The 15,797-nt window shown below is 42.0% G+C and overlaps 2 protein-coding genes across 2 annotated transcripts; one reads left to right on the plus strand and one right to left on the minus strand.

Moving 5' to 3' along the window:
• The first annotated feature begins 1,639 nt into the window (after positions 1-1,639).
• LOC144636130 (splicing regulator SDE2-like) lies at positions 1,640-15,530 on the plus strand. The gene is made up of 6 exons (XM_078495262.1): positions 1,640-1,776; positions 2,614-2,849; positions 4,777-4,946; positions 6,098-6,221; positions 12,542-13,004; positions 14,237-15,530. The coding sequence occupies exons 1-6, from the start codon at positions 1,666-1,668 to the stop codon at positions 14,456-14,458; spliced, it is 1,326 nt and encodes a 441-aa protein (XP_078351388.1). The 5' UTR covers positions 1,640-1,665; the 3' UTR covers positions 14,459-15,530.
• LOC144636129 (uncharacterized) lies at positions 6,218-12,139 on the minus strand. Its single transcript, XM_078495261.1, has one exon. It carries the CDS (start codon positions 11,739-11,741, stop codon positions 6,633-6,635), a length of 5,109 nt encoding a protein of 1,702 aa, XP_078351387.1. The 5' UTR covers positions 11,742-12,139; the 3' UTR covers positions 6,218-6,632.
• Positions 15,531-15,797: the final 267 nt, after the last annotated feature.

Here is a 15,797-nt window from a genome sequence, read left to right on the forward strand (position 1 = left end):
ACTGAAGTGCTACTTTAAATCTCAGAATCAATTAATGTTAACAGATCTCCACAAAAGGGTTTCTGAACTCATATAGTAGCCACTATCAACTTACAGAACTACCATTCCTGAAATTATTAATTTAAGCTTTTTTGCAACTGGACTACGTCCTTTACAAGGATTATGGCAAGGCTATTCTTATTTAAAAAAATTGGATTTACACAAGGTAGTAACCATTTAAGATGAAAAATATGTTGTTTTGTACAAGGGTCTATCATGCCTGAAAATCTAATCCTAAAAATAAAAACAAACAAAACAAACCCTGAAAGACAAAATTTAAATTATTATAGTCAATCCTTGTATTAAAATTGAAATGATATTAATTTTATACTGAAATTTAACAATCCCTAATAACGACTTCCTAGTATTTAACCGGAGATCAGAATGAATCTTTGTAGTCCTAGACCTAAACAAAATTAAAAGCTATTGCCAAATGAAATGAGACAAAACATAGCCGGTTCACAGAAAAATTATTACAATCCTTAAATTGGAGAAGCATGCCTTTGTCTAGTTGAAATTCAGCAATTGAGGAGTTGATTTTAAAAAGTTTAATTTAGTAAATTTCACTCTAAAAGATTTATCATTTCCAAAAGTTAGGATTTCAATAATACATACAAGTTTACATACACAAAAACAAAACAGATTTTGTAATTCCGTAATAATTTAATACACTCAAGATTCCATCTTTACAAATCATACAAAAAAAAGTTTCTACACTACAGTTTCTACCTGACAAGACCAGTCCACACTGAAAATGCTACAACGGTTTGAAAGGCATCCAAATCTGGCGAAGGCCCTTAACCTTGAAAATCCAGACTTCGGCGTGTCCTTTTACTATCCATGACCTGAACTACAGCTGCCGAATTGAACAACTGATCTCCTTAATCTATAGCTCCACAATAGCACTCTACCCAACGCTGGTTAGAGCGATGTACATAACAGGGGATCAATGTAAGCTTATTTTGGTCTGGAAGGCAGTTTAACAGACTTCCTCGATTTCGATTCCAATCAAAAATCTCACCCAGCGATCGCCATTCCATCAAGTCAGACACGAACAGCATCGTACACTAAATTAAAATCAGTCGCCGCACTTCGTAGAGAAAGACTGTGAACTCAGTAAAATAAAAAAAGGGGGAAAAAGGAACGACAACAGAAACCTGCACTTCGCCTTCGAGCCATGTTGAACATTTTTCGCGCCTCACTTCATGTAATGTCTCTGTTTTTTCTCGTTCATCACAACCAATCAGAGAGCGTAAAACGTTAGTGACGTAGGAAAACTCAGTTTTTCCCCGCAGCCGGCCTCTGATTGGCTAATTTAAATTTTGCTGGCGCGTACCGTATGGCAGGATATATTTGCCGTCGGATTCCCATACAAACACCGTAATTTCTACCCGCGTTGCTCACTCGTCAAGATGGCGTCGAAAACCGTGATAAGGCCTATTGTCTTTTTTGATTTAAATAAGCCCGAAGATTGTTGAAAATAATATGCTAACGTTAGCCAAAAACCTAAAAGTTGCCGAGTACCCTTTCACCTCCCTAGCGGGGAATAAATTGCACAATGGTCCCCAGAGTTCACACGGTCAAGCACATTACCCACAAATCAACGCGCTGTCAAAAATTTTCAAGATGTCTGCGTTCTTGTACACTTTTCATCGAGGACTTCATTGCTTACATTTAGACGATTGTTTGGTTGAAAATGGAAGGCAACTGAAAAAGGTAGCATCGGAATATTGTGGGGTAAGTTTTATTGATAATTTTAGGGCAAAGATACATCATTTCAATGTATTACGATCTGGGTTTTTTCGAATAATAGCTGCCCATTGAAATAGTACACTACTTTGTTTTTATGTAGACATGTATATCGTTAAACCGGTGAAGTATTGTATTTTAAAACGTGAATCATCGGATCTAGACACTAACTGTTTTTAGAAAGGGATTAAAGCTGAAAATTATGATAAAACTGTACAAGTTGGCCAATTACATGCCAAGGACTGAAGTAAAAGTTTAGACATATTCCTAATGAAATCTCACAGATCGCGAGGTTCCTACAAGGCAGTTTTGTGCTTCCAGGTTTAAAGATGAAAGTAAGCTTTCTATACAGGGACATCTGAACAATTACATGTCATGAGGATATGAAATTGGATCCACACCGTATGGCCATCTTAGTATATTTTATTTTTTAAGCGATGATGTCATCGCTTAATGTTGGCGAGCAATAGGCAGTGTCAGGATTATCTAGGCTAGCAAACCAAAGAGCACTGGTTGCCTGTGGCGTGCAATTGATCATCAATCATCATCGTGACTCATTGATCATCGGCAATAATCAATGACTAATCAACTGATTACCTATTGATTACTCATTGATTTCATTGATGTCATTGATCATCGATTAGTTATGCCTGGAGCTGAGGAAACACTAACTTAAAGCCAGCTCAACAACAAGCCCACCTGGCTTTTTCAGCAGGTGAAATTATTTGGCAGCCAGCCCTTAGCGACATAACAGTATGTACATGTTGTAGCAACACTGAACTTCACCTTTCTTTGGCTTTAATTAATTTCAATGTTTAATGACAGGGTATACCAACAGAAGAGCTGTCTGTGATCCATAATGGCCACCTTGTCACCGAGGATAGCAAACTTCACCTCCGAGCTGGAGATGTATGTTATGCAACGCTGCTTCTCCCAGGTGGAAAGGGAGGGTTTGGTTCCATGCTGCGAGCTCTTGGTGCCCAGATAGAAAAGACAACGAACAGAGAAGCATGCAGAGACTTGAGTGGAAGACGAATGAGGGACATCAATGATGAGAAAAAGTAAGGATGTGTCAACTTGGATTACCATAAAATTCTGGTTATTCAGTATGTTGAATTGAAGTAGTATTTGTTAATTCTTGAAATGTCTCGTCGGTTAGAAAGCGATTCTTAGGTTTTGATGACTGCCACTGGAATCTCTGGTTTGTCAACTGCAGATATGGCCGTATGGTTTCGAATTCAACACCAATCATGGAAAATTTTTGTGCTATTTTTTTGTCCATATATACTGATCCATTTGTGATTCTTAAATTGTGTATATATTTGTTGAATGCTCGGGTTCGAATGCTGAGGTTAGTGGGTGAAAGTTTTGTAAAACGTTAGATTGGGCTGAAATATTTTTAACCTGTCTGCGTAGTCGCTAGTCGCACAATGTATGGCGATTTTTTTACTTTCCATATCCAGAGGCGTGCAAAATCGCTATAGTCTCTATAATATCTATATCCTCTGCCTTTTTGCTAGCTTACAAAGTCTTCCATTAAACGAAACTGTAGTATAAAATACGGATAACAACTGTGCACAAGAAGGCAGTAGGGAGATTAAGAAGATCGATGCGGTTTTGCGACGAAATTTTTCCATGATTTGTGTTGACTTCGCATCTATACGATCATATATGCAGTTGCCAGACCAGAGATTCCAATGGCAGTCATCAAAACCTAAGAATCGCTTTCTAACTGACAGGATATTTCAAGAATAAACAAATACTACTTCAATTCACCATACTTTTCTTTGTTTTGGTTCGAAGTCGAAGCCTCACTCGCCTCGCTTTCATGTACTCGACTCAAACTCTTACACGCATTCCGCCATTTATGAATAAGGTGTATAAGCCCACCCAAAACCCCTTACAAAGTTGTATAAGCCCAGGGCTTATAACCAGAATTTCACGGTATTTGGTATACAGCTGTTTTGAAAAAGGGTTGTTGGAAAAAAGCACAGACAGGGTTTGTACAGGTCATGGAAAACCTGGAAAGTCATGAAATTTTAAGAATTTCATTTTCCAGGCCTGGAAAGTCATGGAATTTAAGTTTGGGTCATGGAATGTCATAAAAAATGGTAATATTGATTATACAAAATAATTTCCAGGCCGATTTTTTTTTGTAAAGAAAAAAGTAAAAATGTACCAAAAATCAAAATAATTTTTTAAAATTTCCAAGAAAAAGGGTCAAATTTAGGTCATGGAAAACTTTGAAAAGTCATGGAAAAGGTCATGGTCTCAGCTGGCTGAGAAGGGCAAGTGGCTCTGGGGATGAGAATGACTAGAACAAATAAAAATACCAAATTATACCAAGGGTAAAACTGAACCACAACAGCTACATGTACTATTAGTGTTAATAACCGTGTGCAGCTGGTTCTGTAGTTATGTAGCTAATCATTCACCCATCTTAAAAATATTCATGAATACTCTGTGCTCTGTTTGTGTGAAATATTTATTTTGTGTTATTCAAGCGTTTGGCTCGTAGCAAGTATAAGTGACTTGCACAGTCAGGTATGCTCTATTTATACCTGCAAAAGCTCGTCGGACAATGCTTAACAGAGAAATACAATGGGATGGTCTTAGTCTACTCTTTATTTTTGGCATAAAATGGACTTCTTTTTAATGCCATTCACGAACCGGTCTGGGTTTATTTTATTCAACATTCGGAACAAAATAAATATTTGAATGCGTAAGCAGGAATTTATCCGGCCAGGCAAGAGATGACATGAAGAAAATTCATCTCATGCACACTTTGTGACTCACGCAAACACGACTTGTGTGTTTCTCAAGTGACTGCTATTGTAAAAAAATTTTTACTGTGTGGCGCCGTACCTTTCTAGCCAAAGAACTGAAAGAGGTGGTCAGACATTAACCGCACGATTATAAACTGCTTGAAGTTTCTTGTTTAATATAAAATTGCTTAAGTGGATCTTCCTTTTATTTGACTACGTGTAGGATCGCTGAATGGGTTTCTAAACAAGCCGAGAGAGAGCGTGAAAAAGAACAAAAGAAACAGGAGAGATTGGCAAAGAGAAGAGCAATGCCAAAACACACATTTGATGATCAATCGTACACACAGCACATTCAGCAGAATTCTGAGAGAATAGAAGATGCACTGCAACAAGGTGAGACACGCTGGCCAAAACTTCAGGGCTCAAAATAATTTTTGGATACTGACGGTCATGTTGACCGGCCAAATCAATTTTTGCTCGGTCATGTCTTGTTTTTGACCGGTCAAAATGGTATTTACTTTGAAGCAATAGCCTATTCTGCCAAAAATTTCGCCTCATAAGCTAAAACACTTTGAAGATTGGGTGCTTGCGCTATTTGGATTTGAGTCGAGCTTCCTATAAGATGCCCTCTTTTAAAAGTTCTTTTTCTCCAAGACTGCCAAGATATTAGGGAAAAAGCCTACATCACTATGCGTTTTAAAAATCATGGATCTCCAAGTTTTCAACATCGCCTACAACGAGAAGCCCATTCTATGCGGTGCCTGATTGAGCTGCTGAAATGTACACTTACGGCAAAGTACTTTTAATCATAAATATCTGCGGAAGTAGCCTTACTTGGCTAGAATAAAAGATATTGAGAGTTATCGTTTCAATCTGTAGACGCCGGACACAGAGACCATTTTTTTTTTTGTACAGTACGAGCAAACGTTTACCGGAACTGTCTTTGACAATTACGAAGCACCACGAACCAAAATTTTGTCCGGACAAATCGTCATTTTGGCTGGACATTGTCCGTTGACCGGCCGTTATTTTGAGACCTGAACTTTATCAAAACTGTAACACAGCAGGACCCTGGCCACTATCTGGAGGTTGCTGCTATCTTGAACAGTTTGCAGTTTTCCGTAACCTAATGTTAACCTACTAATCTTACCTCACCATCCTGAGCTACCGGTATGTATACGTGTACATGTATAAGTAAGTCCTGTTGTGGAATTCACTATTAATGTAACATTTCAAACAAAATCAACATACATACATACATACATACATACTTTATTTAACGTGGAAAAAAAGTACACACTTAGCTGTTAGCTAGTTTACAGGTGCTCCACGATTAAAAGTTTAGTATTTACAAAAGTATTTACATCAAAACAAAGGGTATAAAAGTATTACAACCACAATCTTCATTCAATACCACCACACTATACTAAAGACCAGTTGAATGGTGTTACAAAAAGCATTTTTTATTGTAGCTTATTATTCCATATAATTATTTGCTTGGATTTGCTCCTTTATTGAATTGATTTAATTCGTTATCGGTGCAGGACTTAAAGCAGCTGGTAGTTCAGCATCGTCAGGTGCATCAAGCTCTACAGAGAAAACAGCTGGAAAAAGAGTTCATCCAGATGAACCGACAACTTCAAGAGGAGGCAAGAAAAGTCGAATGTGGTAAGTTATGTTGGGAATAAGATAATTGCCTTGCAACACAATGGGTTTTCCCGATAAAGTCCCGCTAAAGATCACTCGCTCACGAATAGAAGTTTTTAAAACAGATATATATTTCTCACACAAGGTCCCGAGTTCGATTACAACACTGTCACTGTTCCTAGAACAAAAGATCAACTAATCGTACAAAGCTTTCTTCGATTGGCTACAGATTACAGATTACAGATACTAACGATGACAGATTCGATGCGTGTCCGTTTCCGGTCAACTAAACAATCATAGACGCGTTAAAAGGCTTTGATTATAAAAACACACGATTTCCGACACCCTCCCCCCATTTGCTTCGAGACAGCAAATGTCCACAAAACTTAAACATTTGGAAAATCAGTCACGATCATCAAATATATGCATTGTTCATTGTTCATTCTCGTTAATATCCTGAATACGAAATCTAGCTGCTGCTGCGGCATCCCTTCGCGGCCTGTAGACTGGTGCGTCTGCATTCAGGGTGTCCCGTGGGGTCTGTACTGGTTTGTCACAGCTTAACTCAAGAGGATACAAATGCTGAATTGGGCGCTCCACATGCGACTTTCCAGTTTTGAGCTTCGCCCCACGAATCACGCCGTCACGCCCGGTGATTAGGTCTTCAACGACTCCCAACTTCCACTGTGCTCGGTTCTTCTCTTCTGACTTAATGATAACGACTTCTCCCTTGGATGGATAGGTCACTTCTCCACTGTGCTTCAGCCGGTGTCTCTCTCTCAGACCGCGGAGATACTCTCTTGTCCAGCGTGACCATAGCGTATCCTTGCACTTCCTCAGATACTTAGCTCTCTTCCGCAGGTCATGTTCCTGGATGCGATAAGGTTCTAACTCTGGTAGCATGTTTGGCAGACCGTTTCCAATACACTTGTGAAGAGCTCCCTTGACAAGTCCCACCATTCTCTCGAATTGTCCTCCCCACCAAGGTGCACGACTCAAATTAAACTGCCACTGGATCCCTTCGTAGGCGAGGAAATTCTGGAACTTCTCATCTTGCATCACTTGTTTGATCCACTGGGCGGCACCAACGAAGGTTCTTCCGTTGTCGGAATACACCTTTTCCGGTCTCCCGCGTCGAGCGATGAAGTTCTTGAAACTCGCGAGGAATTCTTTAGTTTCCAAGTTGGGCAACAAATCCAAGAACAAAGCTCGTGTCAGGCTACAGGCGTACAGCAACACGTAAGCCTTTCCCTCTGTCTTCGCGTTCTTACGGTACTTCAACGGTCCCGCGTAATCGACGCCGACGACTTGAAAGGGCGTCTGACCTTCCGTCCGATCCTTTGGGAGGTCTCCTTGGGGCGGGGATGAAAATGCTTGTGCTTGAAACCGCCGACAGCCGTGGCAACTTTTCACAATTCTTTTAGTCAATCGTCTAAGGCGTGGGACCCAGTACAGCTCTCGAACCTTTGCCATGGTACTGACAACTCCCCCATGGAGCGTTCCGAGATGAGATTGTGTTATGAGCTTCTCTGTGAAGCGCTGACTATCGGGCAAATACACCGGAAAATGCCCTTGGATTCTGCCTCGACATTCCAATATGCCGTCTTGGTTTGGTTGTAGATTCAGTTGCAACCGATCTTCTTGATAATGCTTATCCGCTGTGGCTCTGGTCTGGACTCTTTTCACCCAAAAGATTCTTGCTTTGTTAGTTTCTTCAGTTGTCAAGGGTCCCTTGAGTCTTCCTGTCTTCCTTGAACGGATGTTGTGGACGAACCGCATTATCCACGCACAGATTCTCATCGTCTTCCAGTAGGTATGCTTCTCAAGAAGGGAGTCTAGCTCATCTGTACTTGCTATCGCCACAGCAAAAACATCTCGCATTGCTTTCACTTCTGCCATTGATTCGTCTGATGCCTTGGTCACAATATCTGGAGGCCAGCACGCTTTGTTCTTCAACCACGTCGGTCCGTTACACCAAGAGGGATGACTTGTCACTTCTCCACCACGGCTTCCCAGGTCAGCAGGGTTCTCTGAGGTCCCTACGTGCCTCCAGATCACTTCCGAATGTGCTTGTATTTTCTCAACTCTGTTACTCACAAACTGCTTATATGTGCCTGGGGATCTGATCCAGTGCAGGGCAACGGTGCTATCGAGCCAGCAGCACTTTTCCATTACGGGAAATCCATCCAGGGCTGAGGCCACGTTTGCTAAAAGATTCACCGCCATATGTCCAGACACCAATTCTAGCCGAGGGATCGTCAGTCCCTTTTTGGAGAGTCTCGCTCTCGCTGCCACAAGCCCCTGATTGACACCTGTCTCTTGAACGACTACAGCATACACAGCCGCGACCACGCCCTTACCACTGGCATCACCAAAGGCGTGTAACTCGATTCGCTGAATGTCCTCTTGATAGGCTGCTAAAGACCTCGGGACTGTAAGCTGCTCGGGAAGTCGCTCCTCCCATCGGACCCAGCTCTGCATCAACTTGCTTGGTAGCGTTGTATCCCAGTTTAGCTTGGCGTCACACACGTCACGGTAGAGGAGTTTACCGCCCAATGAGATAGGAGAGGCCAATCCCAGCGGGTCATAGATTCTCGCCACCTTGCTTAGGATTCCCCGTTTGCTAGGATCAGCCTTCTCTTGTGGGAAACTCACGCCGACAGTATCGTTTTCCTTGTTCCATGGCAAACCAAGCAGGGTAGCTCCTTCTCTTCTAGGGACGTTCAACTGCTCTTTCGCGTATGTTTCTTCCTCGACCGCGCCTGGCTCTGAAACGGTCGATTCCAACTCTTTCACATTCGAATGCCATTTATGCAACTCGAAGGTGCCCTTGGCGAATATGCTCTGAGAAGCTGATTTGATTTCTTTTGCCTTTTCACTTGTAGGGCCACCACTGATCAGGTCGTCTACGTACAAGCTTCGTTCGATCTCGCTGACAATGTCCGGGTAGTCTTGTCTGCAACTCTCCAACAGGTGCTGAATGACTCCTCCCAGGAGGAAAGGTGATGATGTGAGGCCGAAGAGGGCTCTGGTAAACCTCAACGTCTCCACGGTTTGACTGCTTGGGTCCTTCAACCAATGAAATCTTAGTGCATCGCGGTCTTGCACTTTGATTCGGACTTGGAGGAAAGCTTGTTTGATGTCCCCCGCGACTGCAACTGGATGAAATCGAGAACGAACTAGGACACTCCAGAGCTTGTTCTGAAGAGGTGGACCAGGATTCAGACACTCATTTAGCGAGGGTGCGCCAGAGTGGGCCCGTGCTGACGCGTCATAGACCACTCGAAGCTTAGTGGTTTCTGCTGTGTCGCGTACTACCGCCTTGTGAGGAATGTAAAACTCGCGCTGCCCAGTTGCAGGCCCGCTCACTCTCTCGACTATCCCGGCCTTGATTTGCTCTTGGATTACTTGATCGTAGCGCTCTATCATATCTTGGCTGCGTAACTTCTTTACGAGGCCGGTTAGCCTGCGCAGACTTCCTGCTTCGTTGCTTGGTAGAGATGGGTGATTCCCCTTCCATGGAAGGCTAGTTTCGTACCAACCCTCTTCGTCTCGGCTAAGTTTCTCTTTGAACTCTGAATACACCTCGTCTTGGTCACCAGTTGCAGAATCCGCGAGTCCAAGTACATCCAGTCTGCATAAGTTGTCGTAATCTACCGTTGATGTTTGTGTCAGGAACATTGGAGACAGATCTACTTCCTTGCCTGGTGAAATAATAGTCCATCCAAACTTGGTTTTCTCGGCGATAGGCTCGTTCGCGGCTCCAATAAGTGGTGCGGTCTCAGTCTTGATCTTGGTATAGTCACACACTCCCAAGATAAGGTGCACTGGAAGGAAATCTTTTGTGTCCATATCGTCCATCTTCACTCCCTTTAAGTGGTCGTACCTTTCTAGGACCTGCTGGTAGCGAGGGTTTTCCAGGGATAGCAGCTGCTTTTTGTTTACCAAGGTCACGTCCGTTTCGAGGAGGAAATCGCCCTTCAGTGAACTTATCTGGACCTTGAAAATCTCCACAGGCTTAGTAACCACTCCCATCATCATTTCGATCTGTCGCACTTCTCGCTGATGAGGACGGATCTTTAAGCGATCAAGTAACGCTGCTGAAGCATACGAACTCCCGGCACCGGTGTCTAGCAACGCACGACACTTGACTCCCAGCACTTCCACTACGACGACCGGATAGATCACATTTGGTCTTTCCACTGAAGTCGCTGTCATTAACTGGTTACTAACGCTCAAGCTGTTGCAGATAGAGGTGTGATGCTTTCTCTGACAAATCTGGCACAAGGAAAGGCTCTTGCAATCGTCAGCTCTGTGCTTGGTTCCGGTGCAATTAAAACATAGGCGTTTGTTGCTAAGCACTTTTCTACGATCGTCGACGGTGGTTACCGATTTGCAGTCAACCGATCTGTGATCCTGTTTTTCACAGTAAACGCATCCCCGATTTCGGCCATCTCTCTGCTGTTGGGCTTGAAAATTCTTGTCACGCCAGGGCTTGTCATTGTGAAAATTCTTGTCACGCCAGGGCTTGTCGTTTTGCTTAAATTGGATCGGGTTTCTTTCTGTCCATTTCCGGAGTTCATCCACTAACTTTGGGAATTTCCACTCTCGCCAAGAATCGTCTGTTCGCACAAGATCCCCTCTTATCCCTGGCAGCTTGTCAATAGTCATCCGCACGTATCCAGTCACCTCTCGCAGTTTCCCCATTGTTTCTAACGATTGCACATTGAAAAGAAGCTTCTCGTAGAAATCGTGTATTCTGGCTGGCTGTGTTCCACCAATTGTTGGCAAGGACATGATGTTTTCCACGTACGCGTTCACGACCTCGCTTGTTTGGCCATACTTCCTTGTCAGGATGTTTTTCGCGCGCTCATATCCCTCTGATGAATAGGGCAAACCGTCGATTTCCGTTCGTATCTTCGGGTCTACGAGTTCCTTCAAGTAGGAGTACTTCGTCACGCCAGCTATTTCTGCCTTGTCAATCTCGGCTTCGAACTGACTCCAGAACCGGGGCCAATCTGTTAGCTCGCCTCTAAACTTAGTGATTACCAGCTTCGGCAGTTTAGCACTTTTCCCTGGAGCCGGCGACGCCGCAACTTGACTATTTTGACTCTTCTTCGCTTCTTCTATCTTCTTCTCAAATTCCAGCTTCTGTTCTAGCTGTGCGCGCTCAAATTGCAGTTGTTTGTCTCGATCTCTCTCGGCCAGCTCCTCTTCGCATTTCTTCGCTTGCAAACTTGTTTTATAATTGATTTGAACAAGTGTTTCCGATAAATACGTGATTTCCTCGTCAGCCTTTTCTTGTTGTGCTTCAACTCCGTCGCTCCATTTAGTTAGCTCGTCAACAGCGACGCCGCTCTCCAATTTCGCTTCTTCAATTTGTGTTTTCACGCTGCCGACCTTCTTCACAATTGATCGGAGAGCATCCCGATGCCGTTCTATTGCTTCCCTGTTTCCTTTGTCGACAATCCCTTTGGTCTTCCCTTGAGTAAATGCCAGTAGTTTTAGTTGAACGTCCAGGTCCGAGGTCAATTTCTCCATTGTTGTCCTGTTGTTCGATCCTCTTGTTTGATTCTCTGGTTTTGTTTCTTTGTTTTCCGCTCACATGTCCCGTCGGAGGTGCCACTTTGTGTTGGGAATAAGATAATTGCCTTGCAACACAATGGGTTTTCCCGATAAAGTCCCGCTAAAGATCACTCGCTCACGAATAGAAGTTTTTAAAACAGATATATATTTCTCACACAAGGTCCCGAGTTCGATTACAACACTGTCACTGTTCCTAGAACAAAAGATCAACTAATCGTACAAAGCTTTCTTCGATTGGCTACAGATTACAGATTACAGATACTAACGATGACAGATTCGATGCGTGTCCGTTTCCGGTCAACTAAACAATCATAGACGCGTTAAAAGGCTTTGATTATAAAAACACACGATTTCCGACAGTTACACAGTACTGCAGGGCTGCAAATAACAGTGGGTCATCGGACATTGGCCGACCAAAATTTGCTCATGTCCAACAAAATCCGAATTGTGGTCAGACATGATCTCCAGACAATATTTGATCATTAATCATAAGTGATAACTTGTAAATGGCCTTTTGTTTTTGGTCATGTTCGACCACAACTTTTTTTTTTCTCCGACCAAGATGCCGTATCTTAGTAGGACATACATGTATGTCCTTTCAAGTGAAAAGGTTATATGTTTGGAAGAGGAAGGGAGGTCAAGGCACGGCTCCTTAATAATTGGTACCGGTATGTTAAACCTCAAAAGGGAAAACTGTTGTAAGTTGAAGTTAGAGTAATAAACCTGCTAATAAACAAATTTATCTTTGTGTTCAGGTTAGGAATGGACGAGCTGCCAGACAGTGATGAAGATGATGATGATGAATTTGCTCCCTTCGAAAGAGACAGCAAGGCTGCAGCAAGCAGCTGTGCCAGCACTTCAACTGATACATCATTTTCCAGCACTAGATGTGAGCCATCAAGGTCTCTTCAGGCACTTGAGGACAGAGATCAGGTGGATATGGAGACAGAGGTCACTAAAACGGCTGCACCGACATTACAAACAGACACAGAGGAACAGGGAAAGACAACTACAGACATGGAGATTCAGGCAATGTCATGCACGCAGGCATCAGAAACGGATACTGACAAAGATGATCACAGAAGAGATAGAACTACATGTACAGAAGACATTCAGGAAAAAGATGCATTGTTACAAGTAACTAGTCAAGGAACAGAACACACTGACAAAACTGGCCTTGCTGGTGAGCAAGTCACTGAGAGACAGTCTCTAGAAAAGGTAGGATGTAAACATTGTGATGTGTAGTTTCAGAAAAATAAATGTCTGTACTCCCCCACAGAAAGAATTGGAAATTCCTGGGGAAAGGAGGTTTAAGAAGACCAACAAACTTAAAGAAAATGTGTGAAGTTTAATTGGAATTTCCAGAGGGGTGGGGGTTCTAATAAAAAATCCCTTTCATGGGGGAGGTGTGGATATTTTATGGAACTACATGTACATGTACACAGTGACATGAAATATAATGACATTAATTATTATAATTTATTAAATTTTTTGCACCTCAAATGTGGCACTTATTCAAGGGTGGTGCTTATTTAAAATTTGGATGCAACAAAGAAATCTTTTCTTTTAATCAGTTAATGGTGTATTTTCTATGTACAAAATTTTACAGTAAATTGCAGTAGCTTCTTTAATTTGATTGTCACCATTTGTCTCTTCTGGCACAGCACTTAAACAAAATGTCACTTAAATTGCGAGCAAGAAACAGTGAAGTGTCTGGTCTCATTGGTTATAATATTAAAAAGCATCAGATCTTTGCGGAATATTACAGTCGAAGCTCTCTTAACGGACACTCTCGTAAGCGGACAGCTCTGCTTACGGCCGCCTTGTTTGAAACCCCGTTTTTAACTCACATACAAACTCTGTATTTTTACATTCTCGTAAACGGACATTCCCGTAAGCGGCCGCGGACACTTTCAGAGATTACGACTTGGACTTTTTCCTTTGTTTTTAAGCTCCCGTAAGCGGACACCCCATTGAAAATGCTGTTACCAACATCTATATCTTGTTTTTAACAGTCAACTTCACATCGCCGTTGAACACAATGATTTAACAGTAATTACAGTGCCATATTAGTACTTGTTTTGTCGTCATCCACGTCCGTCAGGTTATTGTTAGCTGGGCAAGCTCCCGTAAGCGGCTATATCCATTACACCTCAAGTGGCCGCTTACGAGAACCATTCTTGTAAGCGGCCAGCTCCAGTTACGGACACTTTTTTCGGGTCCCGAGGGTGTCCGCTTAATCGAGAGCTTCGACTGTATTTTGAACCTGAGAACATTGCTTTTGATGAGGCTGTTTTAAAGTTGCTTTGAAATGGTTTCTTAAATGTAGTTATACTGAATTCTCCGAAAAAGCACCACATTGGGACTTCAGCAGTTATTCAATCTGTGATTTACTACTAGTTTGTTTCATGTAGTCAGATTAGTTATTAATTAATTTATTGTCTTTTTAGGTGGAGTTTCGCCTTGATAACTACACTTCAGCAGAGGAACTTGAATCTCTGGGATTGGACTGTTTAAAGGAGGAGTTAATGACTAGAGGGCTTAAGTGTGGAGGGACATTACAACAGAGGGCTCAGAGGCTCTTTGCTACCAAAGGGGTCCCCTTGGATCAACTGGATCCTTCTTTCTTTGCCAAGCCAACAGGCAACAAAAAATTTAATGGAAAGAAGTGAAAGGACTTGACTGAAACTTGGATCCCATTGATTGTGTAAGCAGCTTGTGCTTATACAGTTGTATATAGTATGTACAGTGCAGACTAATTTAGTGATGTAGTTGGAAGCAAGACTCACAACTACATGAACCTCTGGCTCAACAACAAAGCTAGTAGATTACAACTTGGTATTTGGTAGCCTTCAAATGTGATAAGCTTACATGTTTGTAAGTGCTACGTTGTAAACCTGGAAACATTGACAACTTGGAAGCAACTCACAATTTCATCTACTGCTGGCTCATCAACAAAGCTGGATTATTTTAACTGTCAAAGCATTGTTGTTGTTTTTCCAAAAACTTTTTACTGTATATTATTAATTTCTGTAAAAATTGAAGTTTTAGATATTACATTTTGGTTTCTCTTCAAAATCCATAGACTCCAAATACATGTATCCTATTGTACATGTAGTTACTTCAAGTTCTTGGTGAAGTGTTTTCCTTTATAACTAATAATAGTGCAAGTTGCAAAAGCTTGAATAATTATTTTGATGCTACCACAATCACTGGATTGAATACGGAAAGGAGTAGCATTTGGAATAGTAAATTTTACTGTTTTCCATCTCATAAGGATAACCTCCAAGACTGTATATTTTTAGGAAGCATGAAACCTTCAAACCATTCAGTTGCATTCTGGTTAAAGGGGTGGCGGCAATAAATTTCATTCTCAAATCTTACCGCCGGTTTGCACGTTATGATTTTTCGGCCTGATTCTGCCCAGATTTGATAAGAAAATGAGTGCGCATTTTACATGTAAAATCAGCCCGATTTCTTAAAAATTTGTTGCAGTGTCACAGATTTTAGAAATGGGGCCGATTTTCATCCTTTTAATTTGAATAGGCATAGAAAAGCCTGCGGATGAATCACAGCATGTAGATTTGCTTGGAGCAAATCAGGCTGACAAATAGTAACGTTTTTTTTTTTTGACAAATAGGAACGTGTAAACTGGCCTTTACTATTCTACACTCCAAGTTAAATTTTCTTCCTTCACTCCCTGAGACGTAAAGAGATTCAAACAGAAAAATCCACACTTCTCCAATAGAGTAGCCTGCGAGGGGAAGGGGAGGGAGGAAGAGGGGAAGGGGAGAAGAGGGAACGGAGGGGTGCGCCGCCCATTTGGCTACCAATAGAGCTAGTCTAATGCTTGGAGTATTTGCTAATTGACTTTGTGGTTCTTTCACAATGGTTATCATCATTTGACTTTGCATTAAATCAGCAATTGAAAAATAATTGACAAGAAATTCGGAGCAAGCCCCCCCCCTTTTTTTCCGACCTACCGTTCTTGGCACTAATCTTGTTTTTTTG

This window comes from Oculina patagonica, chromosome 13 (assembly GCF_052425735.1).
Source record: "Oculina patagonica isolate OP01 chromosome 13, crgOcupat, whole genome shotgun sequence".
Taxonomy (NCBI): Eukaryota; Metazoa; Cnidaria; class Anthozoa; order Scleractinia; family Oculinidae; genus Oculina; species Oculina patagonica.